This window comes from Peromyscus leucopus, chromosome 10 (assembly GCF_004664715.2).
Source record: "Peromyscus leucopus breed LL Stock chromosome 10, UCI_PerLeu_2.1, whole genome shotgun sequence".
NCBI lineage: Eukaryota > Metazoa > Chordata > Mammalia > Rodentia > Cricetidae > Peromyscus > Peromyscus leucopus.
In genome coordinates this window covers 84,901,516-84,919,320 of record NC_051071.1, presented here as the reverse complement: position 1 = coordinate 84,919,320, position 17,805 = coordinate 84,901,516, and the positions used below count along the sequence as shown (strand labels likewise).

Sequence of the window (17,805 nt, the reverse complement as noted above, 5' to 3'; positions counted from 1 at the left end):
GAGAGAGAGAAATGTCTGATCAGAAGCCTGGCATGGTGGTGCACATCTCTAATCCCAGCATTCAGGAGGCAGAAGCAGACTGATCTCTTTGAGTTCCAGACCACCCTACAAGTCAGTTCCAGGACAGTCAGGACTACATCGAGACCCCTGTCTCAAGAAACAAACAAATTAACAAAACACAGTCTGCTCAGGTCTGTAGTTCCAGGTTGCCTAATGTTTCCTTATTTATTATATTAAAAGAGGGAGATAAGGTGTAAAAATCAGTAAGCTTTGCCAGGCAGGTAACACCCATCAGCTTCTGAGTGATTCACATCCCCTCCCCAGAAAGGTGTACAATCACAGTTAGTCCATTGTAAGGAAAGGGACATACCCTATTTGGTAAGAGAGATCTCTTATCCACTTCTGTCTGGTTTACCACAGCCAATCAGAACACAGGGCTCTGCTCTTTGGCCGGCTGGCCACCCCTGAAAGCTGATCACCTCGGCTCTCCTCCGAGCTTAACTTCTAGGAGGATTCCACTCCAGACCACAGGACACTTCCTGCTTCAACCCTTTTCAACTGTAAGTACTCTGCTATTAAGAACTTCTTCAAATATGGGGGGGAAGTTTCCTTTAAAAGTGATTCTATTGTTTTGTTGTATTCCTACCGTAGCTTGAGATTCTGTTGGAAGATTAGATTTTTTCCTCCCTTAATTGCTTTAAACTTAATAGATTTAGTGAAACTCAGCGATCACGGGGCAAGCATTTTGCTAAGTGTCATGCTTTGAGACATCTCCACTGGAATCCTCTGGAGACACTGTGCGCAGTGGGGGATGCATTTTATGTGCTTTATTTACCAACTTGATCCGTGCCTGCCTCTCTTTCTTCACCGGAGCTGGCTTAGCTTCTTTGTGCATGAAAAATGTTTATCTGTTTAAACTACCTGGCAAAAACTAGGTGGGATTTTCGTAGGTTTCGTTTGTGAAGTTTGAGAATCCTTAGGCATTCTCATGAGAACAAACATCTAACTACTACAGAAATTTAATTCTGGTACTCACTGATGTGCAAAAAGAGAAAAGCCACCTTTCACGTCTCTCATTTGATAGAGGTCATGTGTGACAGACAATATACAACAGAAAGAAGAAAATCTGAGCATATTGTTTAGAGCCTGAGCTAATCAATATCATTAAGATTTACTAATATAACCAGGGCCATATAGCATGATTTTATTAAGCCAGTGTACTGTCTTTCTAAAGAGTGGGGTGTTCTGAGGCAGAAATAGAGGTACAAGAATGAGCCTGAGACTGATAGTTAAAATTAAGAGGTTCCACATGGAAGCCTAACAGTACCGCAAGATTTCCTGGCAGAGACATTCATTCCTCGCAAAGAAACTTCTGAAGGGGAAGGTGGTCATGCCGCTTCTCAAGGCTTGCCCACTGAGATTCCCGTTTCAATCTCCTCATCTCCATTTTTTTTTTTTCTTTTTTTCCCGAGCCTTATCACTCTCTTCCCTGTTGTACAATCAAAGACGGTGTTCAAAGCCGAGCTCCGGGCAGGGCTGCCCCCACAGACAGGGAATTACAGGAACCCCCTCGGTCCACAGCAAGTCTATCACAAGACGGTTACACTTGCGGATGGGTCAATACATGCTTTTTAAAATGGATGTGTAATTAGTAAAAACAGAGAGAAATGGACAAACCAAGAGGCTACAAGGTCTGCCAGGTACTAGAGTGAGGATCTCCACCCCAACCAAGGGGCCTGTGAGGTACCACGAGCTGATTTTGCATGTGCTGTGGCTGCCTGGGGAAAGAAAGACCTTTTTCTATAGATAATTGCCTTCAAAGCAGCCACGTGCCCTGTGGCACAGGGGCCGCAGCCCCGAAGATGCTGATTACAAACTCCCAGACCCTAGACTAACCAGTTTCCCAGAGTAGTGACCAGGAATCTGCATGGCCAACAGCTTTCCTTTGAGACAGGTCTGGCAGAAAGGAAGACATTCTAAAGAGACACATGTGTCTCGGATCTTACTATCAGGCTTGCGTGTTTAAAGAAATCCCCCAGGAATCTCATGCTGGGAGTAGGAAAAGGCTTTTAGCCAGAGGAACCGGTTTCTTAGAAAGGGATTCCACACAGTTCTGACACAGTCAGGCCACCTTACAGGATGCCACCGAAGCCTTCAGTTTAAACCTTACTCGGGATCCAGAGGACAGCCTCGGGGGTGGGGGGTGGGGTGGAGATGTTTACTGGGTTTCTCTGCCGTTTTTCCTGCTTTCCACTATTAATTTGACTCCTAATTGGCTTGTTGAGAAGGTGGACAAACACGGTTTGGGGCACAGTCTTCACATATCATAAACTCCGAGGACGACGGAACAGGCACAAACATTAGGTCACAGAACACTTAGAAACATGACATAAACAACGTTAGGCAGATGCCGGGAAGATTTTTTTTTCCTTCACTTCCTGGTGACCTTTCATTTGAGTTGACTAAGGTTAAAGGCTTCCGCATCTTGATGGTTGAAGCCAAAAGAGAAAAAAAAAAAAAAAAAAAAAGGTCAGGTCCTTGGGACAGTCCGCATTGGATTTTACATTTTGTTGTAACTCCCAAGTGAGGCAGAGTTGCGACAGGCTCACAGGGCTTCCTCAGAGTGCCCTGAGTCTGTTTGCCGGCTTCTCTTAGTGCTTTGTGGTTAGTTCTTCTGTGGGAGGGTTTTGGTGGTTAGCAGACTGAGGACCAGGAGCAGGGCAAGGTCGATGGCGCGTGCGTGATCAGCCAGCGCTTCTCTGAGCTGCACTTTCGGCTCCGCTCTTGGGTCTTTAAATATGGGGGGGGGGGGTTTCTTCTGTAAGAAACCGTGGGCTTGACAGTGTAAAATCCTCTTCAGAATAAGCCGAAAGTGGCAAATGGCAACCCTGGACCGCTAGTTCTTCTCTAGGAATGCTCTGGAGTGTACTGGGCAGAGCATCCTACCCTCACAGCTGCAGACAACCTCCACCGGGGTCTGGGTATTCAGGACCTCTTGCCCCGCCCCCAGTCCCCTCACCCTTGCTTGGCTTCGGTTTCGGAAACACAGTGATCCCCACAGTTTCCCACTCGGCAGTTTCCCAACTTCAAAAGAGGAACTTAGCTGGGCATCTTAGCGTGCACCTGCCGAACGCGCACACAGGAGGCCTTCGGTTTAGTCCCCGGGACCACAGAGAAAAAGAAAGAAAAAGAAATCCATGAAAGAAGCACGCAACAGTTTAATGTATTGTTTTATTTGTAATTTGATTTTGTCTGCATTAGAAATAGAAAAAAAAAATACTTAGGATACCAAAGAGACTGAATATAATTCCCGTGTGTGTAGGGCATATTGTACATGTTTTCAAATTTCTCCTGGGTTAAGAAAATGAAAAGGAAGGGCTGGAGCGATGGGTCAGTGGTTAGGAGCACTTGGCTGCTCTTCCAGAGGTCCTGAATTCAATTCCCAGCAACCACATGGTGGCTCACAACCATCTGTAATGAGATCTGGTGCCCTCTTCTGGTATGTAAACATACCTACAGACAGAACCCTCATACATTAAATACATACACACATACTACATACATACATACATACATACATAAATACATAATTTTTAATGAAAAAGATATGAGGTTGTGTTATGGTTATTATTACAATATTTTTTTCTCCTGCCTCCACCTTCCAGGTGCTAGGATTATAGGCACCACCACCTTGGCTAATAGCATACAACTTAGACTGGTGACTTTTTAAGCTACTCGTAGAGAAAGGAAAATATTTTTTACCAATTATCTGGCAATAAGCAGACAGACGTTCAGGGGCACCTCTTTGCCTCAGGTGCAGATTGCCATGGACTTTAGAAGCACTCGGCCAGTGTTCAGGTCTCAAATGATTGTGAAGTCAATATTCAAATAATACAAGAACACAAACATCTGCAATATGCTGAGTGAGGGTTGCCAGGCAAAGGATAACTATAGAACCACTGCCCTGTGCTTCTCTCTCAGAACTCTCCCGCTGCCCACTATTAGGACCCCAATGTAGGCTTCTTGCAAAAGAAGTGAGTCAAGGATTATAATTTCCCTCTGAAAACAACAGCAGAAAGGATGTTCCTTCCCTCCCTCAGCTGTCACTTATCAAATGCCAGCATCGTGCTGGACATTGAGCCCAGGAGTAAAACCAGAGCTGTAGATGATGGCTTACTCCCTTTAAAGATGTTAGTTGTCGATTTGATTTTCCCCCCAAAGGGTTAAAAAAAAAAAAGCTACCTCAAGATTTCATTATAAAAGAAATAAATGCTAGCTCTAGTTTGTTTGAGACAAGGTTTCTCTGTGTAGCTTTGGAGCTTTTCCTGGTAGTTCTAATTTTTTTTTTTGTTGTTATGGTGGGGCTCCAGACCAGGGCCTATCAAATGCTAAGCAAGTACTCTACCACAGATCTGTGTCTCCCAGTCCTAACAATTTTTTCAACACTGTCATAAAAATAATTAATAATAAAGGTAAAAGTGAAAAAATTATCAGCAGCTCACTCTGAGGCAACCACCCAGTATTCTTTTGTGTTCTTTCTGGCATTTGAATATTCAAAGGTAATGCAAAGCAAACTTGGATACACATGCTTTTCTGTTTTCTAAAATGCTTTGCTTTCCAAGGCATTGTGGTAAGTAATCACACAGAATATGATTTCTGACATTATAGTGTTGGAGTTTGGGATGGAGGGAAGCACTGGGAGACTTACGTGGGGAGGTCTGAACAGTTCTGAGAAACTTGACCCATTGCTGAGGTGCTTAGGGTCTGTCCACTCATCAGTGGGTGAGCTGCGCCCCCTATGAGGGCATCAAGCGTATCCCCAGCAGATGGGGAAGCAGAGAACTTTCTAGCTGGGTTAGTTAGACCCCTTCCAGGGACCAGGTGCCTGCTACATTTTCAAGTCTTGCACCAGTAAACACTGCTCACAGACACCTGCTCTTGTTAGTTGTGAAGAGGGTCAGCAACGAAATGGAATTATAGCAATGTTTTTACTTTCTTTTCCTGAAACTGATGAAATAAATGTAGGGAGCTGCTGTTGCATCCTGTAAAGATATTTCAAGAAATTGGAAGATGGACACTCCAGTCAAGAAAAAAAAAAGAAAGAAAGAAAAGAAAAAGAAAGAGAGAGAGAGAAAGTAAGAAAGAAAAAAAGAAAGAAAGAAAAGAAAAGAAAAAGAAAAAAAGGGGCAGGTTTTGGTGTCCAGTTGCTATGGTCCTTGCCTAGCAATGCAGGAGGCCCTGGATTCAATCCCCGGAATTGTGTGGGGCAAGAGGTCCAGAGTTCAAGATTATCCTTGGCTACAAACAGTTTGAGGGGAGCTTAAGCTATATGAGACCCTACTTCAAAAAAGAAAAAGAAAAGAAAAAAACTATGTTGCATTGGGGCTACAGAGGCAAGGTGTATGTAGAGATTTCTGGAACGGTATACCAGGTGTGGCCCATGGTAGTTATAAGTTTCAGATAGACTTTTCTGGTCAACCATCTGCTGTTATTCATAGGTCATCAGACCTTATGGGTTCCACAAATCCAAGCGAAGTTTTGATTAGCATGTCTTATGGCTCAGTGTTAGCCCCTTTCCTGGAATAGCTGGCCTTGTGGTTAATCATTAGTGTACAATTGGTATCGTTCAGTGGCTGGGAAACAGAGACATTTTTCTTCACTGGTGTGGTCACTGGCTAGTTGCCCATGCTCCTGTGAGTAACCCTAATTACACTCATTCATACACAAACACACACACACACACACACACACACACACACACACACACACGAGAGAGAGAGAGAGAGAGAGAGAGAGAGAGAGAGAGAGAGAGAGAGAGATGAATGCATACGAACATGAGCTAAATAAATCGCAAAAGAAAGAAAGGAATGGAGGAAACGGGAGGAAGAAAACAGAAGGAAATGCTTTCAGAGGAAGATACCCCCCCCCCCAAGGCAAAAGTCCCAGGACAAGATAGAAAAATGTGGCCTTTTACCAGCTTGAACCTGTGGGGTGGCTTCAGTCAGAGCTCTCATCAACAGCAAAGCTAGTGAGCAACCAATAATACACAGGTCAGCTGTGTGTCCTCCGCAATGAGTGAATTTTTAAAATGAACTGAAAGCAGCAGGAAGAAGTTTGTTCAACTTTCTGGTCAGTAAAGCTGCTCTCCTTAACAAATGAGTGTGAGTCACCATAAATTGCCCTTCACCTTCTGGTAGCATCTCTGTTTCCTGGTTTCTCTTCCAAACCATTCAATCGCAGCCTACGTTCTCTAAGAACGCTTTCCAACAACTTCCTGGCAGACCACCATGCCTTGCTATGAGCCTTCTCCCTTGAGCGAGTGCATCTCCTTACTTAATTACCTGTAGACTTCCTGTGGGGCTGTTGTCATTTATTCTTGCTACTTAGTTGCTTTTGCTTTGGATTTGCAGAGTCTCCCTACAGAGCACTGCCTGGCTTCAAAGTCACAATCCTCCTAACCTCCTCCTGGCTTGCAAGTCTGTACTACCTGTTGCTCCAGACTCAAGTAGACTTCTTGCTGTTGTTGTCGTTGTTACCTGACGGGGTCTCCTGTAGCCCAGGTGTCCTCGAACTCACTACTTAACTGACTTCTAATCCCCCTGCCTCTGTCTCCTGAGTCCTGGATTGCTGGAATGTGTTACCCTGCCCACTTTTATCCAGTGCTGGGGATGGAAACCAGGGCTGCTTGCCTGCTAAGCAAGCACTCTACCTGCTGAACTACGTTTCCAGCCCTCTTCAAACTCACAGACTAGGTGGGGAAGCATCATGCCCGGTCTGGGCAGATTCTTCAGTGTTCTTCCTCGAGGGCCAGATTATCCAGTGGGTGTATGTGATTGCCTGTCTGACAGAGGAGATCGGAAACTGTCTATATGGCCAACTCCAAGACAGAAGGATGGGAAGGAAAGATTAGTTTCTTTGACTTTGGGGAAGTGAAATTCCAGTCTCTATGGCTTGCTTTGGAGAAGGAAAAATCAGCCAGGAAGCCCAGGTAAAAATGAAAAATACCCTAGGAATATCACAGACTCCGCCCATCCATCTTGCCTGCAGTGGTTAGTACTATGGTGTACACCAGGCGACGGTCTTATATTTCTGTTATTCCTTCTATACTCACTAACTGGAACTTTCTAAGGAAGAAAGTACCATCCTTTCTCTCCATTTAAAATTTAGTTTATTTACTTATACTAATATTATACAAAAATGATACAGATAATATATAGAGAGAGCTACAGATTGTTTATTGTATGAGTTATAATCTAACAATAACATTACTTTTTGCTCAAATTCTAAACCTGGCCATCAAATTGCTCAGAAGTCTACCCCTTCCCCCACTGAGCAGCGTTCCATTTGATTAGATCTACTCTTGAGGCCTCTTCTTGCTGATATCATACTCCCCAGGTTCATCTCAGGCCTCCTCTCCCCAGCTCTGGAGGAACGCATTAGTGAACCCTGCTCTTCCTTTTGAACAATGGCATTTGGTAATCAATGGGCACTAGGTGTACTCTCACTGTGGATATAACCAGAACATATCTTTATGTACCTCTATCATATCTACCTAACATAATCAGAACGTTATCTTTATATACCTCTTATCATATCTATCTATGTGTCTATGTGCTCGTAAACCTGCTTGCCTCGTGGTTTCCTGAATCCTGGCACATGCCCTGATGATATTTAATTCTTTTGGTTTTGTTTTTTTTAGACAAGATCTTGCTACATTGCTCAGGCTGGTCTAGAACTGGACCCCAGCGATCCCCCTGCTTCGGCTCCCCAGGTGCCCGAGACTATAGGCTGACAGTTTGGAAGTTTTGCTCGTCTTTGGGTCCTGCACCAATGTGTCCATAAGCCTCAGAGGGACCTCACCATTTGCGTTTTCCAAGTTAACCCAGTCACAATCATATTATTCAACATAGTGCTTCCTGTAAGCTCTTCTCACCTAAGACACTTGCCTGTAGCTAGAGTTTTCCTGCCTTGTCCACAGTCAGGACAAATCTTTGTCACCCGCCAAAATCACATTTCAGTACAAATAAAATGTCACCATACTTGCCCTCCGGCCCGTCCATACAATGTTCTTTTCTGACTGCTCTGACCAAGCTTTAGTGCTAAAGATCCACACTGGGGCCCTCCCCATGCCGGGCAATCGCCTCACCCAAGCCCCCCAAGTTTTCAATTTTGCCTTAACAGGTAGCATTTTTTCCTTACTGTTGGGAGATTTTGAGCATCTTTTTATATATTTAAGCTTTTTTTTTTCCATTTCTTTTGTAAACTATTTGATCCTGTCTTTTCATCATTTTCCTAACCTTGGAACTCTCAAATCTCTCTTGCTTTGGATTTTTTTTTTTAAAACATTCTCCATGTCAAATATTGTACCCTACCTACTTATACTTGCTTTACTAAATCTTTTAAAACTACAAACTATTTGCATAGTATACTCAGTAATGGGAAGAGAAACATTTAGAGTTATTTACTGGTTATTACAATGGTCAACAGATGCTGGGCTGGGAATGGTAACACACACCTGTAATTCCAGCATTTGGAAGGTTTGAGGCTAGCCTGGGCTACGTGAGGAGAGCCTGACTCGGGTAAACAGATAAACATCACCGCTGACAAAACACAATAGGAAACCAGTCAGGATGATTATCAGGGCTTGCTAGTCCCTGCCAGGTGTCAGGGGCTAAGCAGCCCGAACAAAGGCGCAGCTTGGAATCAAGAGAGGTTGTCAAAACCGGAAGAGACAGATCAAGATGGGGAGGAGGGTGGATATGCACTAAGTTTAGGCCATTCAGCTTAAGAGAAGGTTGTTTCCCATGGTCCTCTGACCCCACCACTGTCACAGGCCAGTCATTTGTTCCCCCTTCCTGGACAGCAGGTACCTGTCTGAAAATAGCTTACGATCAACACTCTTTCGTTTCTTCTGCCCATGAGACTCATCTGTTCGCCTTTCCAGTTCAGTGTTTTCCCCTGGGGCCTCTGCCCCTCAGAGGTGGAGACTGAAATACTCTGAGAGATCAACAAGCTGATTTCTCCAACCACGTCCCCAGCCAGCGGAACACAGCAGTTAGCTTAGGAGCAGAACCTGGCGCCTACCCACAGCAGCTCCAGGCAGCCAACGCCAACATTTTCTTTTTCAGACCAGGGCTTTTAAGACCTCGCATCGAAAATGGCTCAGGCACCAACAGTCATCGTGACTCAACCCGGATTTGTTCGTGCTCCCCAAAACTCCAACTGGCAGACCAGCCTGTGCGATTGCTTCAGCGACTTCGGAGTCTGTAAGTGGGGGGAAGGTGCCCCCAACTTTGATACACTGCCCCATTCCTCCCCCACTGTGTTGGAAGTTGCTAACTTATTACAGACGCCTGGGCATCCCGGAATGATGCAGTCAAAATCAAAGACAGCCTAATGATTACAGCTGATTTTTCTCCTGTATATCAAAAACAATCATGTTACCCCTAAAATAACTCCTAGAGTTAAGGTAACATTGGAAGTCTTAAATGATTCTAAAACTGAATGGGCTTGGCCTAATAATTATAAACAGATTATACGTGAATGAAACATTTTTACTTGAACCTAATTTTGTTTGTTTTTTGAGACAGGGTTTCTCTGTGTAGCCCTAGCTGTCCTGGAACTCACTATGTAGACCAGGCTAGCCTCAAACTCACAGAGATGCCTCTGCCTCCTGAGTGCTGGGATTAAAAAACTAGAAAAAAAAATCTCTTTTTGGTTACACATATATTAAAATCTTGTTTCATAGTTACATCGTGTCCCATCACAGGACACTTCTCAGCCAGTTTTGGCACAGCCTCAGAGAACTAATTCAATCTGTACAGTTAAGTTTTCCTGCATGCAGCAATAAGATCTCTGTCCAAGCGATCTTGGAAGAAAGTGAGGTGGGGTAGCAAAGGGGACCAGAGACTGTTCTCAGCAAATCAGGAACAAAAGGTTTACTTTGAAGCCTGTTCCTAAGAATCGTAAGGAAATACAGAAGCTTTAACTTGCAATGGAACGGAACTTGAAACCGAAGGAGGCTAATAATTACAGGAGAGCATAGACAGGAGGAATTACGTGCGAGCGCTCTTTGACTTACTAGGTAACAGGGTCGACTGACTAACGTGTCTCGGGACATTGTTTCTGACATCTGAAAATCAAAGTGATAATAAAGACTTACAATAGTCAAATTTCCTAAACATTAACATTTAATCCTCCAGCCCCAAGTCACCACTCAATTATCTGAATGTACAATTACTTGCATACTCGAACTTTAATGTCGGGTTGTCAGGACGGCTCAGGACAGCTCAGTGGGAAAAGTGCCCGTGGCCAAGTCTGACAGCCGGAGTTTGAGCCCCAGGAGCCACGTGGTGGAAGGAGAGGCCAGCACCTGAAAATTATCCTCTGACTTTTACACTGTGCGTGCACTCACTAAATAAACTGTGATTTTTAAGGGGAGGGGGTAGTCGTCACTGTTTTGTGGCAGATTTTTTTCTTTTCTTTCTTTCTTTCTTTTTTTTTTTGTTGTTGTTTTGGTTTTTCAAGACAGGGTTTCTCTGTGTAGCTCTGGCTGTCCTGGAACTCACTCTGTAGACCAGGCTGGCCTTGAACTCTGCCTGCCTCTGACCCTACCTCTTGAGTACTGGAATTGAAAGCGTGCACCACCACCACCACCACCACCCGGTTTATGGAAGATTTTCTTTTTTTTTTTTTTTTTTTTTTTTTTGGTTTTTCGAGACAGGGTTTCTCTGTGTAGCTTTGCGCCTTTCCTGGAGCTCACTTGGTAGCCCAGGCTGGCCTCGAACTCACAGAGATCCGCCTGGCTCTGCCTCCCGAGTGCTGGGATTAAAGGCGTGCACCACCACCGCCCGGCGGAAGATTTTCTTAATGCAGATCTGACCAAATCATTCTCTCCTTACAAAATACTTGGTGCCTCTCCCTGGCCTTGGTGGCAGACGTAAACACCTCCTAGTTTGTCATCACACACACACACACACACACACACACACACACACACACACACACACACCACCTTAGGCCTGTCACCCCCTAACTTCATTCCCTACCCTATCCCAGGACCTTGGCCACAGTGAATGGATATGACAAATGATCTCGAAGAAACTCTGTTCCCTTTCACTCATTTTAAAATTTTCTAACCACGCTTCACTCTTCGGCTCAGGAGGTATTTACCACTCAGGGCCTTGTAGGCTCTGCTCTGAAGTGAGCTGGTCCTCCACTGGACATTCTTTCCTGTTAGATCCCTAACGGATTCCAGTTGGGAGCATGGTTAGTACTGAGGGTTTTACCTGGAACATGGGTAGGTTTCGGTAATTAACACCTGAGTGGCGCTGCTGCAGAAAGAGCCGGATCTTTCCCGTGTGCAGTCGCTCTTGAAATGACGGGGGAGGGGGGCGTGTAACGAAGCTCCACAGTGAAGACGGACTTGGCAGCAGAGAGGGGAAAGGCCCCCTGTTGTGACCGCTCTTGGTGGAGCTGATGGGGGCAGACGAGTGACATGTACCCCTGCTTTCGTGTTCCCAGGCCTCTGTGGGACGTTCTGCTTTACGTGTCTTGGGTGTCAAGTGGCAGCTGACATGAATGAATGCTGTTTGTGTGGGACAACTGTGGCGATGAGGACCCTCTACCGAACCCGATATGGCATTCCCGTGAGTCTCTCGCCTTTTATCATTCCAGTCTGCAACCGGATTTACTGTAGCCGTTGGAGGGGTGGGGTGGCTGCCATTTGATGGTGTCCAGGCTCTGAGTCTGATTAGCCAGAGGTGTGTGGCGTGTACAGTCTTTAGTCCAGTCAACAGAGCAGTAGATCCTCTCCTTGTGTGCCCTCTCACATCCTGGAAAGCAAGGACTTCATATTTGCAAGTGTGTAACACAGTAGAGGAGGATTATTTGGAACCTGTTATACTTCAGGTGCCTGAACTCTCCACCCCCTGGTGATGCCTGTGTGTGGTGGGGGAGGGTCCACCATATTTTACCGACAAAGACTTCCAAGTGTGTAAGAGGTGTGCCCTGGTATCACAGAGAGGGGACATCCAATCCAAACTGTACGTGGGTGCACTTTGCGTTACACCTACATCACCATATGAAATGGGGTAGCATTTTAATCAGAGTTACACAAAGAAACAGCCCATAGGTAAGTAGATGTGCATGCACATGTGTACGTACACATTTTTATATATCATATAGGAATATGCATTATATATGTATATATATTAAATATATATGTGTATACTTGCCTCCCTCTGTGTGTGTAGAGAGAGAGAAAGAGACAGAGACAGCAGTAAAGAAAAAGTCAAATGGTGGTGGTGCACTCCTTTAATCCCAGCACTCAGGATGCAGAGGCAGGAGGATCAGGCCAGCCTGGTCTACAGAGTGAGTTCCAGGACAGCCAGGGCTACCCAGAAAAACCCTGTCTTGAAAAACCAAAAGAAAAAAAGTCATAGAGAGAGATGTGTTATAAAGTCATGCAGTGATGGAAACCAGTAAGTCCAACACTCAAAGCAGCTAGATAGTCATGAGTGAATTGAAGTCCACAGGCAGTGTACGAGCAGGACTCTTCCTAATTCAAGGGAAATCCATCTCCTCCTCTTCTGCTCCCTCTTCCTCTTCTTCCTCTTGTTCTTCTTCCTCTTCTTCCTCTTCCTCTTCCAAGGTCTTCAACTATTTGAGCATGGTAGCACACACACCTGTAACCTTAGGACTTGGGAGGTTGAGGTCGAAAGGTTGAGAGTCTGAGCTACAGTGTTTCCCTGTCAGAAGGAAGGGGAGGAAGGAGGAACAGGAGGGAGGATAAAGCTGAGGAGAGCTCAGTCAGTAGCTCTGCAAGCCTGAGTTCAGTCCCTGCCCTGGAAAGGGGGAGACAGATGGACCCCAGTGGCTCCCTGGCCGGCCAACCTAATCAATCAGTAAGCCTCAGGTCCTAATTGTAAGAAGGTCTTCAACTAATTGGAAGAGCAGTCCATCTACATTATGTGAGGTAATCTGCTGTATTCCAAGTCTACAGGTTTAAATGTTAATTTTATCTCAAATGAATCTTCGAAAACCATCTAGAATAATGGTAAAGCAAACGTCTATGTTCAGCTGTGGCCTAGACAAGGAAACACACAAGATTCATTGTCACAGGGACAAACAAATGTGCGACATTTTCTAGGGACCTATTTTATTTCAGTGATTTTTTTTTCACTTGAAAATTTTAACTAGTTTTATTTTATTACAAAGCAATGTTAAAATATGTAGCAAATTTAAACAGAAATATATGAAATAAAAAGTGAAAACGGAACCTTTTAATAACCAAGTCTACCACTTGGTAATAAACAATAACTTGTTTCTATCCCTTTAACTCATAGAAATACATTCGTGTAAATGCTGATGGTGTGTAAACTGATAGTCTTGGAAGAGTACTTGCCAGTATCTCTCAGAGTGTATGTACCCTGTGAGCTAGCAATCTAATATTTAGGACACTACCCACTGTCTCCTGCCGGGCCTCTCCTGGAACCCCGAGACCCACATGAGGGGGCCCTGGGTCTGATCATCCAGAACCACCCTGCCTGCTTCCCACCTCCCCTGCTCCGTGTTTCTGAGCTTTGGTTTATCTAGTGTAGTGTCCCCACCCTTCCCCCAGGGCTGCTTCGGGTTGATGGATCTGCGACCCTGCTTGACTTTCTCCTCCACCGCGTTAAACTGCTCAGGATCCCCGGCCTTACCAAAGTCCCTGCTCCCTAGGTTGGCGTTCGTTTTTAACGGATGAAAACTCTGAAGCAAACTGTTCTTTAAATGATAAATCTCATTTTGTAGATTGTCAAGAAAAACAGCCATTCCCTAACTCCTTCACCTGTGTGACCCTCTACAGAGCAGTTTTCTTGCTTTTCCGTTGAATATTCGCTTCTTGATGTAGGCTTTCCCTATGGACTTCACGGAGGCCTGGGCTGTGGTCCTGTCCTTCCTGGCTCCTGCCACTCCCTCCTACACAGGTCTCCGTACCTTTGGCTAATTCCATGTCCAGCTTCTACATTGTGGCCACGGTGCTTCTTCATTCAGCATCACAGTCGATGTCTTATGTGGTCACATTTCCTGTCAAACTTTTACTTTTTTCACTAGTACTTAGGAGTACTTTGACCCCAAACTGTTTGCCACTTCCCTAATTCTCTTCCCAAAAACGTTCACAGAATCACGTGTCTCGAGTTTTTCATTCTGCTGTAACAACTTAGAGCCAGGAGTTTCCTGGTTGTGAGATCTGACTTTCTGAATCTCTTTATTGTATTCTTGGGCTTGATAGTTAGAGTGGATCTTCTCTTCTCAGAATCGTAGAGTACTGCAATGGAGAGGCAAGTGTCTTGTGGTCAGTTATGGTTTTCCTGGAGGTATCCTTCTAAACCAAATCCAGGGCCAGTGAGATGGCTGAGCAGATAAGCACTTCCTGTCAAACTGGAAGACCAGGACCCAAGTGGGGGAAGTAAAGAAATGACTCTTGAAGGGTTCCCTCTGACCCTGTGTGCATGCTTTGGTTTTCTTTAAAATCCACAAGCCGCAGCAGGTTATACATTCACACGCCTCCGTGTCTTCCACAGGGATCTATTTGTAATGACTATATCACCACCCTCTTCTGTCCTGTTTGCTCTGTGTGCCAAATCAAGAGAGACATTAACCGGAGGAGAGCCATGAATGCTTTCTAAGGAGCTGGATGGTGAGTCAACGTGCGACTTGGGAAACAGAACTAGGGGCTGGGTAAATTATTGTTGGGAATAACAACTCAAAATAGCAGTTCCTTAAGTCTCCCCAAGCGCTTTCCAATGTCTCCACAGTACCAAGAACCCCATCAGTCTGTCAGTCTCTGCTCTGCAGACACAGACTCTTTCCAGAAGATGTTTTGTTCGCAGTCAGATAGACATAGCTCCCCACCCCACCTAATCCTGGAAATTTTCATTCTCAACATTAACAATGTGAACAAATCATGTAACCACATATACATACTAATGGGTCAGCACAACTAAACTTTTTTTTTTCTCCAAGACATTGTTTTTCTGTGTAACAACAGCCCTGCCTCTCCTGGAACTTGCTCTGTAGACCCGACTGTCCTCGAACTCACAGAGAGCCTGCCTCTACCTCTTGAGTGCTAGGAATAAAGATGTGCACCACCAGATCCTGGCTGAACTTTTGTTTTTAATCTCAGAGAAATTAGTTCACTGAATCTTCGAGCTGGTTCAAAATAAAATATATTCCACGCTTCTGACTTCTGATGATCAATTTGGATATTCTGTCATTCGCTGACAATAAAACTGGACACAGGAAAGGGGTGAAGCTGGGTTGGTAGAGTGCTCACCAAGGGTGTACAAAGCCCTAAATTTGATTCTCGCTATTTTATAAAACAGACATACACCTATAATCCCAGCACTTGGGAAGGTAGAGGCAGGAGGATCAGGAGTTCAAGGCTAGCCTCAGTTGCAGAGTGAGTTTGAGGCCAGCCTGGGCTACATGAGACCCAGTCTCCAAACAAAACAAATCCACAGGGCTAGAAAGAAATTCCAGCACCCACATGATGGCTCACACTGTCCGTAACTCCAGTTCCAGGGAATGTGATGCTCTCTTCTGGACTCCATGGGAACTAGGTGCACATGTACACAGACAGGCATGCAGGCAAAACAGTCATACACATAAAATGATTTAAAAAAAATTTAAAAACAGACAAATAAGGGAACCCTGATACACTATTAGAGGAGAGGAACCTATGGAATATAATGACCCAGTGCAATTCAGCACTTGAACTGGATCCCGGAACAGAAAAGGCAGCTTGGTAAAACTGAAGGAATCTGAATCCAGTCCACGCTGTGGTAACTAACACCTGATGATAACTAACAGGGAAACGGGGCACAGGGTGTCTGAGAACTCGGCACCACCTGTGTAAATTCCCAGTGTTTCTAAGATGCTGTTGCAGATTAATGTTTATTAAAAACAGAAAGGTAGATTGAGGAATTCTGTGCTACCCTCACAGGGGAGAGCTCTTGCTGAAGCCGCTGAACCCAGAACACACCTCTTCAGCCGGAGTATTTCCAAATCTTTTGCAACTGAGATACGATGGATGACGAGATAATTCCAAGAAGATGGCATTTTAGAAATTCGACTTTCTGATTTATTTTAAATGGATGTTGCTGTTTGACTTGGCTTCTCCTCGCTCCCGTATCATCAAATATTCCAGCTTATGATTATTTTACACTTGAAACATAAACCAAATAAAAGATTTTACTAAGAGGATTGTTTCGTTTTGGGTGTGGTGCCTCACAGGTCTGAAGTAATTGCTATACTCCCAAGCCGCTCTTTCAGCCCTTGCTACACACATTCTTTACGCATCTTTGCCTTCACCCAAATGCTTCCATCACCAATTAATTTTAAGGATTCAGCCTCATCATTGCACCCCCACACCCCCTCCCGCTCAGGTGTTCAGTGTCTGGACTTTCAACAACAGCAGTTCAGCACTTGGATCCTCGAAGCTTGAGGTGGGGTATGGAAGCTACGAGCTACAGATAATGAACTGTTCTGAGACACTTTCCTTCCCTGTTACTTATCAGCATGTTTCTAACAAAGCAAGGCCTTCCATAGTGAACATTCCAGGAGCAGTCAGACTTTTCTTTGGTCTGCCAGCTCACAACAAAACAAAACAAACCACTCGGAGACTTGCTAATTATGAAAGCTTGGCCTATAGCTAAGACCTTGTCTCACTAGCTCTTATGACGTAAATGAATTCATTTATATTAATCTACATTTTACCTCATGGCTTTTTACACTCTCTTCCATCTCCCATTTCCTGTCTGTCTCGTCTGGCATCTCTCTAGCACCTAGATTCATCTCCTTTTCCTCTCTCTGCCCGGAGGTCCTGCCTAACCTCTTCCTACTGTTGTGCCCAGATCGTGACCCCCAGAGAGACCACCAAAGACGAGCATGCCGGAATGCAAAAGCAAGGTTTAATTCTGGATATCCAAAAGCAATACAAGCCTAGGCAGGGACTTCATCCAATACATCCAACGCAGTGGAGGCTGGAGGAAGCGCCCACCTGTCTGCAAGTTCAGTTTTTAAAGGGAAAAGTCACAAGGTTACATCATTTAGGGGTGCTAGTACGGGTACAATTCTGATTGGCTCGCTTCTAGGGACTTCTAGAAATTACTTCTAAGGGAGTGGTTGCCCGCCACCATTTCTCATTGGCTGCCCTCAGGTGGAGGCATTTCTGTGATCAGTTACCCTGGAAACCAGGGAGAGGACATTCCATAGTCTGGCAGGCATTACCTCGTGACTATCTTGTGGCTCTGTACTTTTACACTTCCTGGTTTCTGGAATCTGAACTGACTGGTCTCAGTAACTTCTGGCCTGTTCCAGTAACTTATGGCCTGTAGCTAAAAGGAGCAGTCTTAGGCCTTTAGTTTTGGGGTGAGAGCATTTTGGTCTTATTTTGGTTCCACATTTCCCCCTTCTCATGTGCCTAATGGAACCCAATCATGGGTTTTGGACAGTTAGCTCCTAAGTATCCCTCTCTAATAATGGCCATGTATAGTTAGCCATCTTGTCTTTATGCCAGGGAGTTTTCTTTTGACCCAGCATTTCAGCCTTTTCTGAACAGGGAATATGGGTGATGTATTCTCTTCTGGAACTGCTTCGAGCTGGCATTGGGGCGCTGATGTCAGGGGGCCCCAAAAGGCTGAAAAGCTAGTCAAAGACTGGGCAAGGGGGCATTTGTCAGAAGCATGTAGCTGCCTGACCCCATAGGGACAGACAGGGAAGAACCATGTTAGCTGGGCTGGTCCACGTCAGCTTTTAGCA

At 44.9% G+C, this 17,805-nt stretch overlaps 1 protein-coding gene across 1 annotated transcript; it reads left to right on the top strand.

Annotated features, from left to right (window-relative positions):
- The first annotated feature begins 452 nt into the window (after positions 1-452).
- On the top strand, positions 453-16,248 carry Plac8 (placenta associated 8). The gene is made up of 5 exons (XM_028867272.1): positions 453-560; positions 9,129-9,266; positions 11,524-11,648; positions 14,568-14,683; positions 15,989-16,248. Exons 2-4 carry the CDS (start codon positions 9,158-9,160, stop codon positions 14,670-14,672), a joined length of 339 nt encoding a protein of 112 aa, XP_028723105.1. The 5' UTR covers positions 453-560; positions 9,129-9,157; the 3' UTR covers positions 14,673-14,683; positions 15,989-16,248.
- The last annotated feature ends 1,557 nt before the right edge of the window (positions 16,249-17,805 follow it).